Raw genomic sequence first — 21427 nt, forward strand, 5'->3', positions numbered from 1 at the left:
GGTTCAAACATACTTTTTTTTTTTTTTAAGTATGAAATGAAACTAGTTTCACAGACCCCAATTAGCACTAATCTTTGGCTGTCTTACCTAATATAACATTAGGTAATCCAAGACTAGTGTGCTAAGTATGGGTCTTTTGAATCCATCTGTTGGACTCCATTGTCTAGCTTTACTGTAATACAACTGAAACCACTTGCTTGTAAATAGTTATTTCTGCCTCAGAGATCAGTTACACTCACATTGCAATTACTTGTGCTATTCCTTATATATGAATAAAGTAAGTTAAATCCTTACTGGTTTTATCTTAACATTGTCCCTGTTGATGCACAGAATAGTGAAACTGGTATTCATTTTTACTAGGTTTATTTTATAATGTAGAAGGTATATATTACATACTTAGATGGAAGAAAGGTTTAGACATTAAAGTTGCTTTATTTAAAGAATAATCAATCCACAAGACATTTCATTCATTATTCTTCATAAAAGAAAAAAACTGCACTTAAATGAAACAGCAGCATTATTTACAATTCAAATTTAGAATGACTGTGTAAATATGCAGATGGAAAAAGTATTTTACTATCGCTGTTCTTAAGGCAAAACATGTAAATGTGCAGCACTGCGATGACTTTCAATAAACTGGAATTTTGATTCTCTGCATTATAATCAATGGCAATGCACAGGGCATTCGACACACTAGCTATGACAAAAATGACTTGAGGTCCAAATAGAACAACAGTCAATCTGGTATTTGTCCTGGTAAGGAGATGTAGAAAAAGGTTATTGTAACAGACATTGCATAAAGGGTTTGTATGAGCAGAATGAAATGGATCACATGGCTGAATAGTGTCAATATCCACACTACCTAAATAAGCTGAGGTAAATACCAAACTCATGCTTAGGGTATAGGGTATTAATTATCACTACTGACAAATTCACACAGGTTTGCTTTAAAAGGACAGTCATGTCAAATTTAATGTTAAAGTTAGGATTTTTGTAGACTGAATACCAGAGCGTTTGTGAGGTGGAATGTGTTCTTGTTAGAATGCTCTAACAGCTATTATAGACTGGATATGTTAATGACAGACTGAGAGCAGGCCTTCCTAGAATTACCACCCCATACCCAGGATCAACCCATGAACCTTAGTACCAGGCTTCAGTTTTGTAAACTGTGGCCTTAAAACTGGTATTCATTCATTGTGTATTTGTTTTATAAAGATTGTAAATATTCTATTTTGTACAATGAGTATTCACCTTGGATCCTCTTACCACTAAAATACCTTAAATGCCTAAATATGTCAGGCCTTATTAACCCTCAAATCTGCTCTGCAGGAAACTGTTAGCAGAAGTCAGTTGTCTGCTACAGTTTTTTAATCAAATTTATTAGAAATTTACTATGGGTTACTCCCAACACTATCAAAAGTCTGTTCATCGATAAGAAAAACACTGCCTTTCTTAACCTGCAAGACCATTGTAATTATTACATTTTATTGCCAAATAATATGAATTCTTACAACTTTTTTTTAATTTTTTTTTTTTTACAGATAGTTATAAAATATAGTTATTGAAGTTGTGTAAAACACTCAGCTACAGTTAAGTTCATGGTATTGAGTACCTCTTATGCAATTGGTCTGACAAGGTTGTAGACATTATGTAAACAAAAATAGGAAGATATGCATTTTCTACTGATATTCACAATGATTTCAAATGGTTTAGTTATTTATTTTTTATAGTCATCCTAAAGTACAAGACACAAAGACATTTTCATGGCTTCTGAAACAATTGACTTTTTTTCATATTCACAATTATTATAGCCTTTCCTTCTGGGCCCAATACTTTGTATTTTGACTACCATACTAAAGCACCTTATCTTGAAATACAGTAATAAATTATGGTGCAGGGTTTAGAAAGGTCTGGAAAGCATACAGATACAGTACTAAGACAACTTAAGAACACTTTGGGGAAAACCAAACCAAAACTCCACCTGGACTACAATATCTTTAGGGCATTACTTTATGCCCATATCCCCTAAACTTACTACTGACGGGGAAGATGCAAATATAAAAGGCCTACTATACAGTATAGCAATAGTATAATAAATGTGCTGTCTAATTTAACAGCTTCACATATATAAGCTGTAATAATGAAAAATGTAAATGACAAAATGTGCACAAGCCATACAATCTGGGCCTCTCAGGTGCATTAAAGTATGGTGTTCCAGCGTGTATCTTAACATAATCCCAACACTGATTAAGAAACTGTTTTTGTATCAACATGGTTTACTACAGTCTTTAGCGGCACATGAATGAAGACACTTAAAATGGTGTGCAGAATTATAATCCGTCTACCAAAACAAACAATACATACACACGCACACAAACAAAACTTCAAATCACTTTGACCTACATCAGTAAAGAGACTACGATGGATCATGGGCAGCATCTAGTCTTACAAAACCTTCTTCTTGAGGATCAGCGGACCCACATTATCTCCAGTCAGCTCGTTGTGTTTTATGTGTGACTTATCACACACAGGAAACTGAAACAGGAAAGGCAAGTGTTATTTTAAAAGTTGATAATGGTAATGACACATAAAAGATGTGTGACATGTAAAAATACTGCTGTTTGTATCTGAACATTAAATATAAATTTGCACAAAACAAGTATGTTGAGGCATCCCTTAATCTCCCTTCCTCAGGTGATAAACTATAGAAATATTGTTACATTTTACAAACATCCAATGAACCACTCCGAGCTCAGTCCTTTTTTATATAGTGAACTCACTACACTTTCCTCGTGGACACTGGAACCACTCCACAAGTGTGCTTCATTTTGACAGGTAAAGTGGTTGCAAGTGACAAAAAATTAACGAGGCAAACTAGTCCTTCCTCTGAAGTAGACTTCCTTTTTACCTTGCTTTACTATAGGATGTATATCTTCATAGACGCTAATCACATTCAGAGTCTAGCAAAAGCCAACAGAATCTGGTAATAAATAATTATTCATTTATTCTTGGTAAAATAGCAACCCACTTAGAAACAGTTGCAAAAAAAAAAAAAACTCCTTATGGATCTACTATACAGAAGCTACAAAAAAAAAATAATAATAAAAGATTTTGGTTGCTATAACCAACAAGATGAAATGTTAAAAATAAGAAATCTGCTTCATGGTCTAGGGAAGTAAAAGCCTAAAGTGTGTTCTTTTAAGAAGTAATCTTTCCCAAATCCTCTAGAAACACTGAACTGCTACTAACTTAATATATACTGACTCATAACTCCTGTCAAGTTTTAACATGTGTACACTTAAATATGGAGCACTGTGTTAGTGTATGATCTTATTCACAAAGGTTGGGGGTTACAATAATTTGGAGTGGTTTCAATTGCAATTACTCAAATAATGTGTTTTATTTGCTTTTTTTATATATACAGGTGATTTGACCTGTGTACAGTACATATCACATACATTAGCAAAGTGTAAGAGCCAGCACCATTAAGTGAGTATCGGCTGTGAATTGTTATTTTGTATTGGCGTCAATGCACAGTAGCATTTCTTGACAGTACTGGCTCTTGTAAACTATACAGACACTAATCTAGCATGTGTTGCACATGTCGATGGTGAAACAAAATCTGGCAACTAGACCTAAGGAGCTGTTCAGACTATCAGAAATGATGATTATCTCAGATCATTTCAGCAAAAAATCCTGCAGCACTTGCAAAAAATTTAAATAAAATTAAGGGACACAAATAAAGAATTAGGGAAGTAAATGTGGTGTAGAAACATTTGGCCAATTTCCCAAAGCATTTAGCTTTGTGCTAAGTGTTGCAGAAATAACAAGAAACAACCAAAGTACATGCATTAGTTATTGGATTTACCTCAAGCTTTTTAAAATCAAGCTTTTTAAAATCTGTTGATAGTCAAATTAGTAGAGAATAATATCATGTACACAGCTTTATCTATTTATATTAACATTCTAGAAGAATTAAGTACAGGATAGAAACAGATATTGTGACGGAAAGAGCCAATATGAAAAATAAATATAAAACTTTGTCACATGTTCCGTTTCACTTACATAAGATCTCTGAATTCCAATTTAAGCCAAAGCACTCATTTTGCTTTCTGTGTTATTGTTAATAGGACTCACCTGAGCCTTACACTTGCTTTCTATGGAAACTGCAGTAACTGAGAGAGTAAACTTCCACATACTAGACTGTGGTAGGATAAATGGGATTAAGTGATTGCAATGCATGGAGTTTTTGTAGTACCTTTTGCAAGACACTTATATTGAACAAATTTAAAATGAATATAGGGCCAATTAAAATGGCATCTGAAGCCAATTCTTAAGTTTTTCAATTTACTATAGAAAATGATTAAGAAATTCTTATTACATCTCTTATTAAATATGCCAGTGTCTTGTTCTGAAACTTTTGTACTGAAAATTGTACTGAAGTATGTACAATTTGTTGACTGGTCTGCAGTTTTCAGTGAAGTTATCTTTTCTAGGGCAGTATACTGAAAAAGTTAATTAGGCCTAGTGTCTTTTCCCATGAAGCTGTTGAAAAAGAAAAATAATCTTACCGTTTTTGAACGCCAACACCTGCAGTAGCACGCATTTGTGCTTTTTAGATCCTCAATGTCAATTTCATTTACCACTTTAGGGTTTTCTTTTTGAATCTTCAGGTTAATTAGGCTGTCTTTCTGTAGCTTTTTCTTTGGCAGGAAGGGGCGAATCATGAGATATCCAAGCAGTGCAAGAACACCAAGCAAGGGTAGCAACCGCAACCATTCTGAAACTAAAAAATCACCAAAAAAGAAAACAGGGAGAGTTTGAATACAAATTTTATTTCAGCACAAAGATCCATTACACAATGGAATGGTTTAAAATGTATTGCACTTCAGACAGTACAGCATGGCTTATAACTCGCACTAACCCTGCATCCAGAACAGTATTAAGTAAATGATCAGAAGCCAGGAGTTTGCCGTTAAATATATCTGCATGAAGAACTATTAGCAAAATGCAGGTCTTGGGTGTGATATATTCATGCTGTAAAAAGTGCAATGTGTTCAGAGCAGATTTACCAGGGGTCTGTTTATTTCAATAATATACTTAAACATGGTACATTCTGAAACCCAAGACTAGATGCAGGGCTAGTGCCAGTTTCTAGCCCTTCAATACAGTATGGCCTTTTGCATGGGAATACTCAATATTAGTTTACCGTTATGCAGGCAAGAGTTAGCTTTCCATTACATGCTGGACTATATGGCACCCACTTGTACCACTACTTGCACTAGCTTGTACTTGCACTGAACTGCTCCATACCTTGCTGCATTCAACTACTGTTCCTACCTAAAACTACTTACTATATCTTGCATTTGATTTTACTCTTATAGGTATCTGTACTCAAGTTTTTCGTAATTGCTGTTATTTGAAATCATTCTCATCCATTTATCGTATTTACTATGTGTTCTTACTGGACTTTACTCATATCAGCAAATAGTTACTAAAAGGTTTAATTGCACTTAGTCAAATTTGCTCTTAGAAGTTACTGTATGCTTTATTTTGCTCTTACTTGAATTGATTTTATTGTATCTGCTGTTATATGTATTCTGATATTTTGTAATGTGATATTTTATAATGCAATACTTTGTACTGTGATAACTTGTAACAATTGGACGTCATCCTGGATAAGGGCATCTGCTAAGAAATAAATAAATTAAAAATAAGAATGTGTTCTGCAGCATTGAGTGGAGTTCATCTTTCCTAGACCTCTGTAAAGGTCTGCATCATTAAAAGCTTAACTGACCCACAGATCCTCTTTCAAGGATTAAAATGGACAGATTAGAACATAACTGATATACACCTGTCTGTACCTTAATGTCTTCTCTAATACGAAGTAAAGTTTCCGATTTTCAATTATTGTTGCACCAAAACCAACTCTATTACCAGCTACAAGTATGTTCAGCAATATGTAGGCTACAAGGAAAATATGTTTGTGGATAATAATTTGTAGGCTAACATTTTTTTGGAGAAGTCTAAAAAAAAAACTGACACTCCGCTGTTGACAGGAGGGGTGAAAAAAATTAATGGAAATGATTAAGTGTTTGATGGCATTTTTTAAAAACATTTGCTGATGGATTGTAGCTACATGCAAAACAAGTCAGCTGGTTCAACCTAAATACACTCTGGTGCAATACACCCAACGCAAAACAGACGGTTGACATCACGAGTAACAGCAAAGCAATTACCTTAGTGTCTATCCTAACGGTATATGCATCAACCATTTCGAAGCAGGGCATCATTTAACACTCCCATTGCACAGCATTTTGAGATATTACATCATTTACACCCATGAGCACATGAGACCCACCACACAACTTTTGTGTGTGGTATAATTAGGCTCTCAAGTAAAGTACTGGAGATTATAACACAAGGTCATCAGTTTATTTATGTACTGTTTAATTTACAGCACTGGAGACTGCCATACTAGAGATAGTCCAGTGCAAACTAACATTACCCCCCCAGCATACCTCACATCTGTCCTTCAAGGTGCAATTCAGTTGCCAAGCATACCCAATTCTTTTTTTAGGCTGCCTTTAGGTCATATTTACTAAGTTTTTGCTTCTTTTGCTGTTTATTCCTAGTATTGAAACACTTTGTGAAGCTTTCATGAGATCAAGTTTAGCAAATGTATAGTATATGTATCGATTGTGAACTGTCTGTACACTTGTGAGCCAAGGTCTCCAGAGCTGAAAGGCTATGCGTTAACTCACTCCCTCACTTTTAAACTGCTTTTTAGCAATGTCAGTAGCCAAACAGCATTCGGATTAACAAACGCAATGACTAAGAGGAGTGTCATATCAACAACCAAAAGTTTTTACATTTGTAATTGTGACGGTTTGTTGGTCCATAACTTCAATTTTAAAACGGTTTACAGCAATAACCACAGAAATTCATATAGTTTTGCGTGGTCATAAAACTGTACTTACAAATAAAACACATCCCAGCATTCAATGGTTATGGTTAACTTTTTTTTTTTTTTTTTTTTAAATACAGTATTCCTTTCATTAGAATACATATAGAACAAACACACGAGTACAGCATTTAAAAATTCAATTAACATCACGGTATGCAATTCTGAAAAATAACAAAAAAATACATTATGTATTTTATCTTTGTCTTTAGTCTTCCTGCTGTGATAAAGGCTAGCATCGGTGAGCATACAACAATGCATTTCACATAAAACTTCACACATCAATGCATTTACTTTAACAAATGCGTTTGACCTTCAGAAAGATATTTAAATTATGAAACAGACAAAGAATAATAATATTCCATCCAGACCTAAATTGAACATGCTGTCTAACTTCGTGATCCTTATTATTACTGATCACGATTATTGTACCAGACGAACGAGAAAGGATGCCACAATGGCGCCACACACTGCAAACAAATAACCAGTTATTCTACTTGTCTCAAACTATGAAAGGACATTTTGCCCTGTCATAATTAAAAAATGAAATGTTTACAAAGTTGCACCGCCGTATGGTTTTAGCTCCAATGTGTTACTTAATTAACTTAAATTATGTTCTGGCTTTAGTAAAATAGATGTAGCCTACATCACAAAACGTACTCCTTACCTGTGAGTTTTGCAAAACCAGTGATTGACTCAGGTAAAGGTAGCCGCTTGAGATATGCTGGGAGTTGGATTTTTATGATCCTCGCAATACTTTCAAGCACCATCTTGACTGACTCAACAAACCTTCACTGAAGTTACATATTTCCTGGGCCCTTTGCTCTCATTTCCCTACGCAGTTTCGTAGAACAAATGTAGCATCAAGACTCGAATGAACGGACTGAGTTTAGCGTAAATATGTTTGTGAATACACAAGGTTAGCGTGCCATGGAGATGCGATTTATAACCAATGATAATAGGGAGAGCTGGTGCTCTTTGGTTGGTTAACGTCACTACGCGACATTGTTTAAACATGCTTGCACTGCAGGCCTGCCAACTGTCCCGTATTCATCGGAAGTGTCCCGTATTTTGGATCCGCCTCTTCGTGATAGATTTTCTCCCGTATTTTGCTCAAAACTCTGTTGTTGAATCACCTTATGTCAGCAAACCTTTAATGTGTGCAAAATTCATTTTTGGTGTGTCGTGTGTGGTTACTGCAATCCCTGTATTTTTTGTTTTCAAAAGTTGACAGGTATGGCACCATACAACTATTCTTAATTACGAATGAATTAACATGTTATCAATTTATTATTCGTAAAAATTTAATATAAAGTACATTAAATCACATCACCAGCGTTTTGGTAACACAAAACAACAAAGGTACGTATATCAACATTTATTTTTTCAATCGCAGACAAAAAAATAAAATAAAATAAATATTCTACTGTGGTTCTTTATCATATTTGACGCGTTACCCTGTAACGTAGAACAAATTATGTCATAATGTAAGTATATTTTGACCATCAATATATAAAGTTTGCCATACTATGGACAGTCTATGAAGCAATATCCTGTTCGACTTTCTAAGATGAAAAAAAAAATACTTTAAAAATACGTACCTATCTCAGCAGCAGTTTGTTCTGGTGTTGCACCGTGCCTGCGTTAACACATCAGGATGAATGCAGAATTATTTCGTTTTAGCTCCAATAAATGACAAGACAACTAAACTATTTTGGCCCAACACTAGCCCAGTTCAGGCTGCCAAACTGGCCCAGGTTCGGGTGCCGGTATTGGCCCGGTGTCTTTTTGCACCTCGGGCCGATGTTGGCCCGTATGTATTGGCCCAAATGCGGAAAGCGGCTTAGAGCCATATGAAGCGCATTTGGCCCACTCTCGGCCCTAATCTGGCATACGCATGGTGCAACTGGCCCACTTACTGCCCAAATGCAGCAACCATCTTAAAGCCATAGGATACACATTTGGCCCGGTTTTGGAAAATTAACAATTATATTCCTAAAATTGCAGTCCTTCACTGGTAGCTGGGGTTCGATCTGGTCCACAGCTAACTTTTAAGAATACTGTTGCTTAAATGAATTAGCCCTAACCATATTATAGCTATTAAATTAAATTAAACTACTGCAAATGTACTAGTAGAGACTCACTTAAAGAGAAATGAAAAACTTAATAACATTAAGAAATAAAAGCAGATATATCCAACTTGATATGTCGTAATAAACAACAGAAACCTAAAAAATAATTTAAAAAAAGATGCGCTGAGATTTTAAGAACACCACTACCTACGTTTTAAAGTCACCAACAATTATAGGTAGTCATTTTATTATGTGCTTTATTATACATCTTTAAAAATTTGAATAGCATTTATACAGTAACTTATGCTTAACTAAACACATCGTATTTTACATTTTGAAATTATTTACTTTTAGCCATATACGTAAATAAAAGAATAATCGTAATTTATTGTGATCCTCTCAAACTCAAAGTCATGGGATCAAAAATGAGTCTTCTTCCTCGCTCTTTCAGACTACCCAGCAAACAATTTTATGTTATTGGAATGTTACAAGAATGTTACTCCTAACTTATCAGAACATTACCAAGTAACGTTAGAGAACATTAATATGGAATTCTCTATTTGTTCATAGAACGTTACTTCCTAACGTTATTTAATAACCTTCTGAGAACCTTTGTGAACAATAAAATTGAGCAAATAAAAGAAGCAACAACTATTCATTTTCATCAACATTTATGATCTTTTTTTATTTTTATTTTTATTTATATATATATATATATATATATATATAATTTGTTTTTAAATCAATTCAGCATTAGTCCGCTGGCCACCTCATCTTCTGCCCTTTCCTTGGACTTGTTCAGCCTTTCTTAAAAGGAAAAACAGTATGTGCTTAATTCAAGTTTAGCTGTAGTCACTTAAGTTGTTTAGTAATATACAGATACACATTAGTTTCAGCTACTTTCAGCTCCACCGCTGTTCTGGTCACCTTGTGGTTCCGTTTGGTTGCTTCTACAAAAAAAAAAAATATAATAATAATAATACATGTATGTAAATTAGTATTATTTTGGCTTATGAAGTGTCCTGTCACTAAACATTACACAAAACAATAAAATAATATGCACTCTATTGCTGTGCTTCACGTCTGTGAGACTTTGCAACCATTTTCCTGGCTTTGCTATAATTTACTATGAAGCAAAATAAAAAAATCCTTAAATTACCACAATTAAGACATTATCAGTCTCCTTACAAAGGTTACAACAGCTTGCAGCCATTATGCCAAGGTCACCACTTGTGTAATCAGTTTCCCTACAACTTGGTTTACACCACCCAGCAGAGGCAGCTCGTAAGGGAAGGCAGAAGCGAATTTAAAAGGGATTTCCATTTATTCTCCCCTGTAAACACCTCTTAACACGAGAGATAACAATTAAAACAACACAGAAGCTGTGGAAATGCGTTAATCGCAAGATTACATTCCACTGTCCCCTTGTTTTTCAATCTAACATTATTTTAATAATATGATGGGTGAGAAGAAAAGCGTCTTCCAACAGTCAGACAGCAACTCCACGGCACATTGTTACAGGTTCATTAATTTGCTATTTGTTTACATGTATTATTTTATTCTGTGGAATAAACAATTTGTGTCTCAATATATTTAAATATGGAGATTCAGTTCCTACAGCCACAAATCAGCCCGGTTAGCATCAATCATGTCTAGGGGAAATGGTGCCAGCCTTCCTTATGATGAGTTAAGTTTCTGATTGTCAGAATACACTTTTTTCCCCCCTCAACCATCATTGCTACTAAAACAATGTGTAGATTGGGAAAGCAGGAGATGTAGTCTTGCGATGAACACATTTCCACCTGCATTGGTTTAATTATCTTTCCTGTTAAGATGCGTTTAAAGGGGAGAATAAATGGAATTCCCCTTAAAATCGCTTCTGCCTCAGTTTACGTAACCCAGAGGTGTTTAGCATCAAATTTAGAATCATTGGTTACCTTTAAATAAAGAAATTACAAAATGCTTACTTCACTTTGTAAATGTAGAGGTCTTCGAACCTCAGCTTTCCATTTCTGCCCTTCATGTTGTAGTGCGACATAAGCTTGTTTGTAAATAGCTTGCGTATAATTTTCCGGACTGTGTCTCCCAGGTCAGTCCCTCCAATGGAACTCAGGTACAGGATCTAAGGAATAGTCCATGTTAAAAACTGATGTAGTTACAAACTATTTAGATAATGGTAGCAGTAAATGCCATATATATATATATATATATATATATATATATATATATATATATATATATATATATATATATATAATGATTTCCATTACACAAGAGTAGATGTTAAAACTTCATGCTGATTTGAACTCGGCTCTCGCCAAGATAAGCACCAACTAAGACGTAGCTTTACAGTAAACTAATGTGATCCATATGTGTCTCCATCCATTTACGTTTCTTCCATATGATGATGTAGATATCCTTCTGTCTGGTGTTAATGGCTGAAGTGTAATGCTGGCTCCAGGGATCAGCTTATTTTGCCTCCCTGGCGCATCAGCACACACAACGGCTGCGATGCTGGCTCCGGGGATCAACCACAGTGCGGCCTCCCCAGCGCATCAGCATGACAACCGTCTGGATTGAGCTAAGTAGGGTACATGTCTGGGGTCTTCAAGTGGGCACCTTCCATCCTCAGTGTTTCGTCAACTAGCCCACGACACCTCAAGAGGGCTCGACGGTGATTCTGGCGTCCCAGCATCACCCCCCTCCGTCCCCCACTCAACTCAGCCCAGCTTACTTACCTATACATCAGCGTTTCTTTCTTTCTATTGTGCTTGAGATCCCCAGCCAGAATCTTTTCCGTCTCAACCACAGCCAGTTGCTGCTCCTCTCTGCTGCTTCAGATAAGTTCTTCACTGTGCGACGCAACTCTTGGCCACTGAATCCAACGTCTCTGAGAAACCGGGTTGTAGAGTGTGCCACAAATCCTCGACAACCCAACTCCACTGGGTAAACCCGGACTCTCCATCCTTGCTGTTCCGCTTCAGTGGCTAGTTGAGCATACCGCAGTTTCTTCCTCTCATACGCCTCATCTACAGCATCCTCCCATGGCACTGTTAACTCTACCAGGTGAACAAGGCGTGCTGATCCAGACCACAAGACAATATCTGGTCGAAGGTTAGTGGTGGCAATCTCAGGTGGAAAAATAAGCCGTTGACCAACATCTGCCAGCATTTTCCAGTCTCTAGCAGCTTCCAGTTGTCCTGGGCGAGGATTGGTTTTAACACCTTTTTTAGGTGGTTGCTCTCCTGGGCGGAGGAATGTTGTCTTTTGTGTGTAATGTTTTGATTGAACAGGTGGCAACTTATTGGTCATGTTACGTTTGTCTTCCAATGCTAAGGCCAAACATCGCAGCACCTGGTCATGGCGCCAAGTAAACCGTCCTTGGCTAAGAGCCACTTTACATCCTGTCAAAATGTGCCTTAATGTTGCAGGTGATGAACACAAAGGACATGAGGGATCCTCTCCTACCCAGAGGTTTAGGTTCTGTAGTGATGGGAGAACATCATATGTTGACCTGATGAGGAAACTGATCCTGCTCTGTTCCATTGACCATAGGTCTTGCCAACCAATCTTGCGTTGTTCCACACTCTCCCATCTCATCCATTCTCCCTGCTTGGCCTGGGAAATAGCCTTTATACACCTCATCCTCTCCTCCTGCTTTTGCACCTCGTTGACTACCAGCTTCCTCCTTTGAGCTGGGGCTGCCTTGTGCCATGTAGGAGGAGCTGAACTGAGACCAAGACCCCCTCTTCCATGCTGAACTTGCCCCATGATATCACTAATTCGAAGGGCAGCCTTTGCATCTTCCACAGCTTTCTTTACCGCCCACTTTCTTCCAGTTTTCAACACAAGTGCTGCCTCCCTTACGCATTTGTCGCGTGACTCTACTAATGTCATTTCCAGTCTGACCTTGGCGCACTTAAACTCCTCAGTTAGAGCGGAGACTGGTAGCTGCAGTATTACTTTACCATAAAGTCCCACTCTGCTGAGGCAGCGTGGAACTCCCAACCATTTCCTAATGTATGAACCGATTAAAGCTTCCAGCTTCTCTACTGTTGTCAAAGAAACCTCGTACACAGTCAGTGGCCACAGCAACCTCGGCAGTAGACCAAACTGAAAGCACCAGAGTTTTAGTTTGTCTGGTAGAGTGCAGCTGTCTATGCTCTTCAACCCTTCCACTGCTTGTTGTCTAACTTCTCCCACACAAGCTGTGTCCTTTAGATCCCCGTCGTACCATCTCCCAAGACTCTTCACTGGCTTCTCAGACACTGTTGGTATTGCCTCACCATTAATGAAGAATGTTTTATCTACTACTTTGCCTTTAATTATAGAGATGCTCCTTGATTTAGTGGGCTTTTATTGCATTCGTGCCCATTCAATGTTATTGGTTAATTTGCCCAATAACCGATTAGTGCAGGCTACTGTTGTAGTCATGGTTGTCATGTCATCCATGTATGCTCGAATTGGTGATAGTAGCATTCCAGAAGCCAAGCGCTCTCCTCCTACTACCCATTTTGATGCCCTAATGATTACTTCCATTGCCATGGTAAAAGCCAGTGGAGAAATGGTGCATCCTGCCATTATTCCAACCTCTAGGCATTGCCATGTAGTGCTGAATTCTGAAGTTGAAAAACTAAATTGCAAATCTCCAAAGTAGGCTTTCACTAAATTTGTTATTGTCATCGGTACACTGAAAAAATCAAATGCTGCCCAAAGAAGTTCACGTGGCACTGAACCATATGCATTAGCCAAATCCAGGAATGTCACATGGAGCTCCTTCCTCTCCTTTTTAGCTGATTGAATTTGTTGCCAGATCACATTGATGTGTTCTAAGCATCCTGGGAAACCTGGAATGCCCGCTTTTTGTATTGAAGTGTCAATGAAGCAGTTCTTTAATAGGTAAGTTGACAATCTCTGAGCAATAATGCTGAAGAAAATCTTGCCTTCTACGTTTAATAGGGAAATAGGACAAAACTGACTGATGCTTGTAGAATCTTTTTCTTTAGGTATTAAGACTCCACCTGCTCGGCGCCATGCTCTTGGTACAACCTGTTTTTCCCATGCCACTTTCATCAATTTCCACAGAATTCGTAGAACTCCTGAAGCACTCTTGTACACTCTGTACGGACCTCCATTAGGCCCTGGAGATGATGAAGCCCTTGCTTTTTTAACAGCTTGCTCTACTTCTTTCCACTTAGGTGCACAGTCCTCCATTTGGTATTCTGGTGGATTGATAGGTGGGATGTCTGACAGAATTGACATAGGCTCCTGCCTTTTTGAATCTGTATGTGTTTCCTCCAAATATCTCTCCAGCTCAACCTTAGATTCTTTTAGTGTGCCATTCTTCTCACTGGTGAATAACTTCTTTACAAATTTGAATGGGTCTTTATAAAAGTTAGCTCTCGCACGCTTCTTTTTGTAGCGTTTCCGTAGGCGCTCAGCTCTGCGCAATGTTGCAAGCTTATCTTTTATGACCCTTTATCCAGCTTCTTTTCAACTGTTCCACTTAATCTTTCCAATGCAAAGCAGAGATCTGTGTTTACTGTGTCCCATGCCGTTTTCTCACAAGCTCTTGGCCATTTAACTCCAGGCTTGTGCCCGTTGAGGTTCTTTTCTCTCTTATGCTGGTTTGTCTGACCGGGTTCACAAGGATCATTAGGTTCATCACTAACTGTGTCCATGCAAGTCCTCCTCACGTCTATGACAGGGGTGCTGATATCCTGCGAACTGTGGTTTGCATCCTGTCGCTGGATTTCATTCGACTGACTTATAAATCTGCAATATATATATATATTGCAGATTTCAACTATGTACAATGTTACACATACCATTAAATCTACCAAAAATCCATCATTATCCAGACTTAATATAAGTTTAGTCCTAATAGTGAAAACTTCATACCATTTTTTTCATAAAAGTCAGCATCTTTATCCAGATGGGTGCACATATTTTCCATTTCTTCTATGGTCTGCATGGGTCGAGGAAGCACATGTCAATGTCCTCCACACTGCTGCCAAGGGAAGAAACCACCCTCTGCAATAGGACAAAGCCTTCCTGATGCTTCTCAAGAATGCTGTCAAGCTGCATGAGGACACTCCTCTGAAAATCTATTAGAACAGATATTTATAGCAATTAGGTGATGATAATTCAGAGATGCAATGCAGTAATGTTCTGCAGTGATGAACTTTCTTTTTGTAGACACTTTATTGCATCTGTTGATTTAACCAAAACAACTAACAAGATTTTTTTTTAAAGCAAAGACCATTTCATTAACTGCAAGATCATGCAACAATCATATGAGCTATAAGAAGAATTGGGTGCACAAAAATCAATAGAATTGCTAGAAACAATTTAAGTCTCAGGTTCCAAACAAAATACCAATTACTACAGAAAACTGCTGGAGCATTTGGAAATTAAATTAAACAAAGATTTTAAGGCTAGAAAGACGAATGATCAACTTACTATCAGTCCGAGGTCTTCTGGTGGCATTCTCTGTAGAGATGGAAGGGTTTGCAGTTACAGAAACGTAAGAGACAGTAAAAGTAGTAAATAAACAAGCATATGGATTGGTTGTTAAAATCAAAATTGTATTGTTTGAATAAAATATGATAATAAAATGAAAACATACTGCAATGAGAGAACGGCACGGGTCTTCTCCCGCAACTTGACCTTGTAGGGGTCCTCTCATCCCATCTGCGAATTGACCTTGACCTTTCATCTGGTCTGCAAGGTGATCTTGGCATATCTGATCTACCAGACCTCACAACTGATCTTTCGGATATAGTCGCGCTGGGTTACCGTGTTCTTCTGGGGGTCATAACCTCTAAAGAGCGCGAAAGACGGTTAGCTGGCCGGGTGGGCTGGCTTAAAATGATAAATATGGATGGACTGTAGCTGGCAGGGGCAGTGGAGTCAAATTGCTGAGTGAACTGTGAATACAACTGTCTGAAAACCCCAGCAAGAAAGCCTGTTGTTGATAGAGTGCTGTCAGATGTATTATTTTGGCGTAGACTACGGCCAGCAGTATTGAAATAATAAACCAAGTTACCGTCTTTTCCCGAGTTCGCTATCATGGTACAATCCAGCTGTTGTGACGTGTGACTGTCGGCTGTGTCACACGATTGCCTGGCCGATCCAACAAATACACCGCATTTATAAAGCGCAGTTTTCTAAAAGCTGGTGTTATGTATTATCTGAAAAATGTCACTCAAAATAACCTTTCGCATCCAAGACCAGTTTTTAGTAATGTTGCAGGAACGTTATAAGAACATTATCTGCTAACTTTTTTTCACCAAGATTACGTTTCAACTGTTTAATTAATTGCAAATCAACAATATAATGACAATGAAACACATTTCTGTTGGCAAGGTGAATATACTAATAACGTTGGCCGAAGGTTTGCAGAACGTTCTGTAATAACCTAACCAAAAGACAACCTACAAGTAACATTACGGTTACGTTACCCGTTTGCTGCTGCTAAGAACTGAAAACGTTGTTGCAATTACATGCAATACTTATCCTACATAAATAAACAACCACAACAATGTATTTATTTATTCGTAATATATTATCTTTTAGTGTTTATTACGTGCTCTGTTTGTTTTTGTCAGTGTTCTCTGTTTTGGTTATATTCTGGTATTTGTTAGCCACATACACTACAGGGTTGGTGCTTATGGGGAGCCACAACACCGCTGGGACCTTTCAAAACCTTGAAAATACGTATATAACTGATACCACAAAACACAAAATTCTGCCAAATGTATCATTTTTGGTATGTATTATGTTGATTAAAATAATAATTAAAAAAGCAATATTTACAAAAATATAGGCAGGTGAGTAAAATCTCTATCCACCATTAGGAAACTATTCCCATATTTGGAGGGCTTAATTCTGCCTCGTCCCCAATGGGTATTGAGTTTCATAATAACATGAGAACCATATAGCAGTATCTTTTTCAAGGTAATTAACTTTTTTTCTGCCGGTATTTTATCTTACAGTAAACATAATATAGGTCAAATGATAAATGTGATAGAAAAGTATACCATAAGAGTGCATACGTTTTTTATATATATAATAAAAAAGTTGATGGTGAAAAATCCCTTATTGACACATTTGACAAAAAAAAATTAAATACTTGTACTTGGCATGTATAGCTACACTTCGTTTAGTTTTCAAATGATATAGCCTAGCTATAATACAGTCGATTAAATTAAATAACCTTACCTTGTTAAAAGGGCTGCTTCAAATGAAGTAAAAAATAAATAACTATAACTAACTCTCACTATATACAATTATTTAAGCCTATAATTTGATCTATATACAATTATTTATATACAATTATTTGTCAAATGTATCAATTTATCTAATGTTTTCTTCCCTTCTCCGTTCAACTGTCTCCAACAACTGCGACTTAGCTCGAGAGAGCAAAAGATCAGATTTTTTTTTTTTAGTATAAAACTATTATAATATTCACTATTACTACCATGGCAATGGAAGTAATCATTAGGGCATCAAAATGGGTAGTAGGAGGAGAGCGCTTGGCTTCTGGAATGCGACTACCACCAATTCGAGCATACATGGATGACATGACAACCATGAATACAACAGTAGCGTGCACTAATCGATTATTGGGCAAATTAACCAATAACATTGAATGGGCACGAATGCAATTCAAGCCCACTAAATCAAGGAGCATCTCTATAATTAAAGGCAAAGTAGTAGATAAAACATTCTTCATTAATGGTGAGGCAATACCAACAGTGTCTGAGAAGCCAGTGAAGAGTCTTGGGAGATGGTACGACGGGGATCTAAAGGACACAGTTCGTGTGGGAGAAGTTAGACAACAAGCAGTGGAAGGGTTGAAGAGCATAGACAGCTGCGCTCTACCAGGTAAACTAAAACTCTGGTGCTTTCAGTTTGGTCTACTGCCGAGGTTGCTGTGGCCACTGACTGTGTACGAGGTTTCTTTGACAACAGTAGAGAAGCTGGAAGCTTTAATCAGTTCATACATCAGGAAATAGTTGGGAGTTCCACGCTGCCTCAGCAGAGTGGGACTTTATGGTAAAGGAATACTGCAGCTACCAGTCTCTGCTCTAACCGAGGAGTTTAAGTGCGCCAAGGTCAGATTGGAAATGACATTAGTAGAGTCACGCGATAAATGCGTAAGGGAGGCAGCACCTGTGTTGAAAACTGGAAGAAAGTGGGCGGCAAAGAAAGCTGTGGAAGATGCAAAGGCTGCCCTTCGAATTGGTGATATCATGGGGCAAGTTCAGCATGGAAGAGGGGGTCTTGGTTTCAGTTCAACTCCTCCTACATGGCACAAGGCGGCCCCAGCTCAAAGAAGGAAGCTGGTAGTCAACGAGGTGCAAAAGCAGGAGGAGAGGATGAGGTGTATAAAGGCCATTTCCCAGGCCAAACAGGGAGAATGGATGAGATGGGAGAGTGTGGAACAACGCAAGATTGGCTGGCAAGACCTATGGTCAATGGAACAGAGCAGGATCAGTTTCCTCATCAGGTCAACATATGATGTTCTCCCATCACCACAGAACCTAAACCTCTGGGTAGGAGAGGATCCCTCATGTCCTTTGTGTTCATCACCTGCAACATTAAGGCACATTTTGACAGGATGTAAGGTGGCTCTTAGCCAAGGACGGTTTACTTGGTGCCATGACCAGGTGCTGCGATGTTTGGCCTTAGCATTGGAAGACAAGTGTAACATGACCAATAAGTTGCCACCTGTTCCATCAAAACATTACACACAAAAGACAACATTCCTCCGCCCAGGAGAGCAACCACCAAGAAAAGGTGTTAAAACCAACCCTCGCCCAGGACAACTGGAAGCTGCTAGAGACTGGAATATGCTGGCAGATGTTGGTCAACAGCTTATTTTTCCACCTGAGATTGCCACCACTAACCTTCGACCAGATATTGTCTTGTGGTCTGGATCAGCACACCTTGTTCACCTGGTAGAGTTAACAGTGCCATGGGAGGATGCTGTAGATGAGGCATATGAGAGGAAGAAACTGCGGTATGCTCAACTAGCCACTGAAGCGGAACAGCGAGGATGGAGAGTTCGGGTTTACCCAGTGGAAGTGGGTTGTCGAGGATTTGTGGCACACTCTACAACCCGGTTTCTCAGAGACGTCGGATTCAGTGGCCAAGAGTTGCGTCGCACAGTGAAGAACTTATCTGAAGCAGCAGAGAGGAGCAGCAACTGGCTGTGGTTGAGACGGAAAAGATTCTGGCTGGGGACAGGTAAGTAAGCTGGGCTGAGTTGAGTGGGGGACGGAGGGGGGTGATGCTGGGACGCCAGAATCACCGTCGAGCCCTCTTGAGGTGTCGTGGGCTAGTCGACGAAACACTGAGGATGGAAGGTGCCCACTTGAAAAACCCTAGAGATGTACCCTACTTAGCTCAATCCAGACGGTTGTCATGCTGATGCGCTGGGGAGGCCGCACTTTGGTTGATCCCCGGAGCCAGCATCGCAGCCGTTGTGTGTGCTGATGCGCCAGGGAGGCAAAATAAGCTGATCCCTGGAGCCAGCATTACACTTCAGCCATTAACACCAGACAGAAGGATATCTACATCATCATATGGAAGGAAACGTAAATGGATGGAGACGCATATGGATCACATTAGTTTACTGTAAAGCTACGTCTTAGTTGGTGCTTATCTTGGCGAGAGCCGAGTTCAAATCAGCATGAAGTTTTAACATCTACTCTCGTGTAATGGAAATCACGTTCACATACTGAACACAAAAATATGATTGATTTTTATTTTTAGCTAATCCTAGTAAATGTATGTAGGCCTACATATAAAAAAAAATATTTTTTTCGACACTGGGCCAGCACGCCGGTGTTGTAGTTTTATCTCCTTCTAAATACGATGGTGTGGCAATGCGCCCCGCTCCTGTGTGCATTTGTGTGTTATGTGTTGTCTGTTGCGTGTGTTAATGTTGGTGTATAGTCATTGGTACACGGGATATAAACGGGTCTGTGTTTCACGTGTATTTAAAAAGTGTAGATTTGTATTTAGGCACGAGGAGAGCACAAATCACTTCACGTGCTGGTTAAATATGTGAGCACGGGGTTGCACAGAATTAATTCACGTGCTGGGATTCAAGTGAATAATTAATTAGTAATTGAATCCCAGCACAATAGTATATATAGACGCACATTTCTTGCACTCAGGGTTGGGTGTTCGGTGAGTGGAGAACGGGATTGGAGACGGAGGTAGTAATTGTTAGAATAATAATAGTAAAAATAGTGTTTTCACTCACCGTGTTTGTTCGTTTGTCTGTGCATCCACCGTTTGTGTGTTAGTACGTTTTGTTTGTCCTTTTGTTTTGGCTCGAGTGCCGTGTCCTGTTTTGTATTCCGTTGTTTAAACCTTTTATTTTGTTATTAAACGCTGAGTGCAGCCTTACACTCGGCTCATCATCACAACCACCGTCTCTGTGTATTCCTTTCTGGTCTGACGCCACCCACTCTGGCCGTCTTTGTGACACGTGGTGTCATCGTGGGATAATAGCGCCTCCAAGCGTCAGACCAGGAGAGGGGGTTTGTAAAAAAAAAAAATAATAAAAAAAAAATTGTAAAGCGAGGATGGGAAGAAAGAGCTGCAGGAAGCAGCAGAAGCAGCAGCAGCAACAACAGCTGCAGCCCTCATCCTGCAAGCCGGGCTGGGAGGAGGACAGCCACAACGGGGCGCATTGCCACAGATGGTCAGTGACATCTCGCCAGAACTGGCCCGACTGCGAGCCGACTGTGCCGCTATGCAGCCGGATCCGGCCCGGCATCGTATGGCTGTGTGGATGTACTTGCATCCAGAGCGCGTCTGCCGACGAAAATAAAAATACGGCTAAAAACAAAACAATATTCGGTTCAACAGAGACAGTTAGTAACTTAAAAACAAATAAGTTAAATGCTCCATGTCTAGTATCTGTGTAGTTTGAATTTTGAATGTGCCGCCCCAGCTTGCTCTGCGACGCTCAGCCAATAGGCAGGGACGGGACGTTGAAAAGAATTGTGGGAATTGTCGTTTTAAAACCTTGAAATATACCTTTACTTCTATGACTCGCTCCCACATATCCCACAATTCTTTTCAACGTCCCGTCCCTGCCTATTGGCTGAGCGTCGCAGAGCAAGCTGGGGCGGCACATTCAAAATTCAAACTACACAGACAGACACGGACCATTTAACTTATTTGTTTTTAAACTACTGACTGTCTCTGTTGAACCGAATACTGTTTTGTTTTTAGCCGTATTTTTATTTTCATCGGCAGACGCGCTCTGGATGCAAGTACAGTGCTGACATGTCATTTCATAAAATTATATTAAGCGAGGTTTCCCATAAATGTATAAAGAAAAAAGGCAGTGTATATTTTAGCACTA

At 38.7% G+C, this 21427-nt stretch overlaps 1 protein-coding gene and 1 long non-coding RNA gene across 2 annotated transcripts; both read right to left on the bottom strand.

Moving 5' to 3' along the window:
* Window positions 1-412: 412 nt before the first annotated feature.
* cisd2 (CDGSH iron sulfur domain 2) lies at window positions 413-7923 on the bottom strand. The gene is made up of 3 exons (XM_034035727.3): window positions 7632-7923; window positions 4572-4786; window positions 413-2535 (listed from the first exon to the last, which is right to left on the bottom strand). The coding sequence occupies exons 1-3, from the start codon at window positions 7732-7734 to the stop codon at window positions 2446-2448; spliced, it is 408 nt and encodes a 135-aa protein (XP_033891618.1). The 5' UTR covers window positions 7735-7923; the 3' UTR covers window positions 413-2445.
* A 1868-nt stretch (window positions 7924-9791) lies between these two features.
* LOC131737886 (uncharacterized) lies at window positions 9792-15810 on the bottom strand. Its single transcript, XR_009329455.1, has 4 exons — window positions 15665-15810; window positions 15499-15528; window positions 14938-15143; window positions 9792-11158 (listed from the first exon to the last, which is right to left on the bottom strand). It is a non-coding gene; the product is annotated as an uncharacterized LOC131737886 (long non-coding RNA).
* Window positions 15811-21427: the final 5617 nt, after the last annotated feature.

Source organism: Acipenser ruthenus, chromosome 1 (assembly GCF_902713425.1).
Source record: "Acipenser ruthenus chromosome 1, fAciRut3.2 maternal haplotype, whole genome shotgun sequence".
Classification (NCBI taxonomy): domain Eukaryota; kingdom Metazoa; phylum Chordata; class Actinopteri; order Acipenseriformes; family Acipenseridae; genus Acipenser; species Acipenser ruthenus.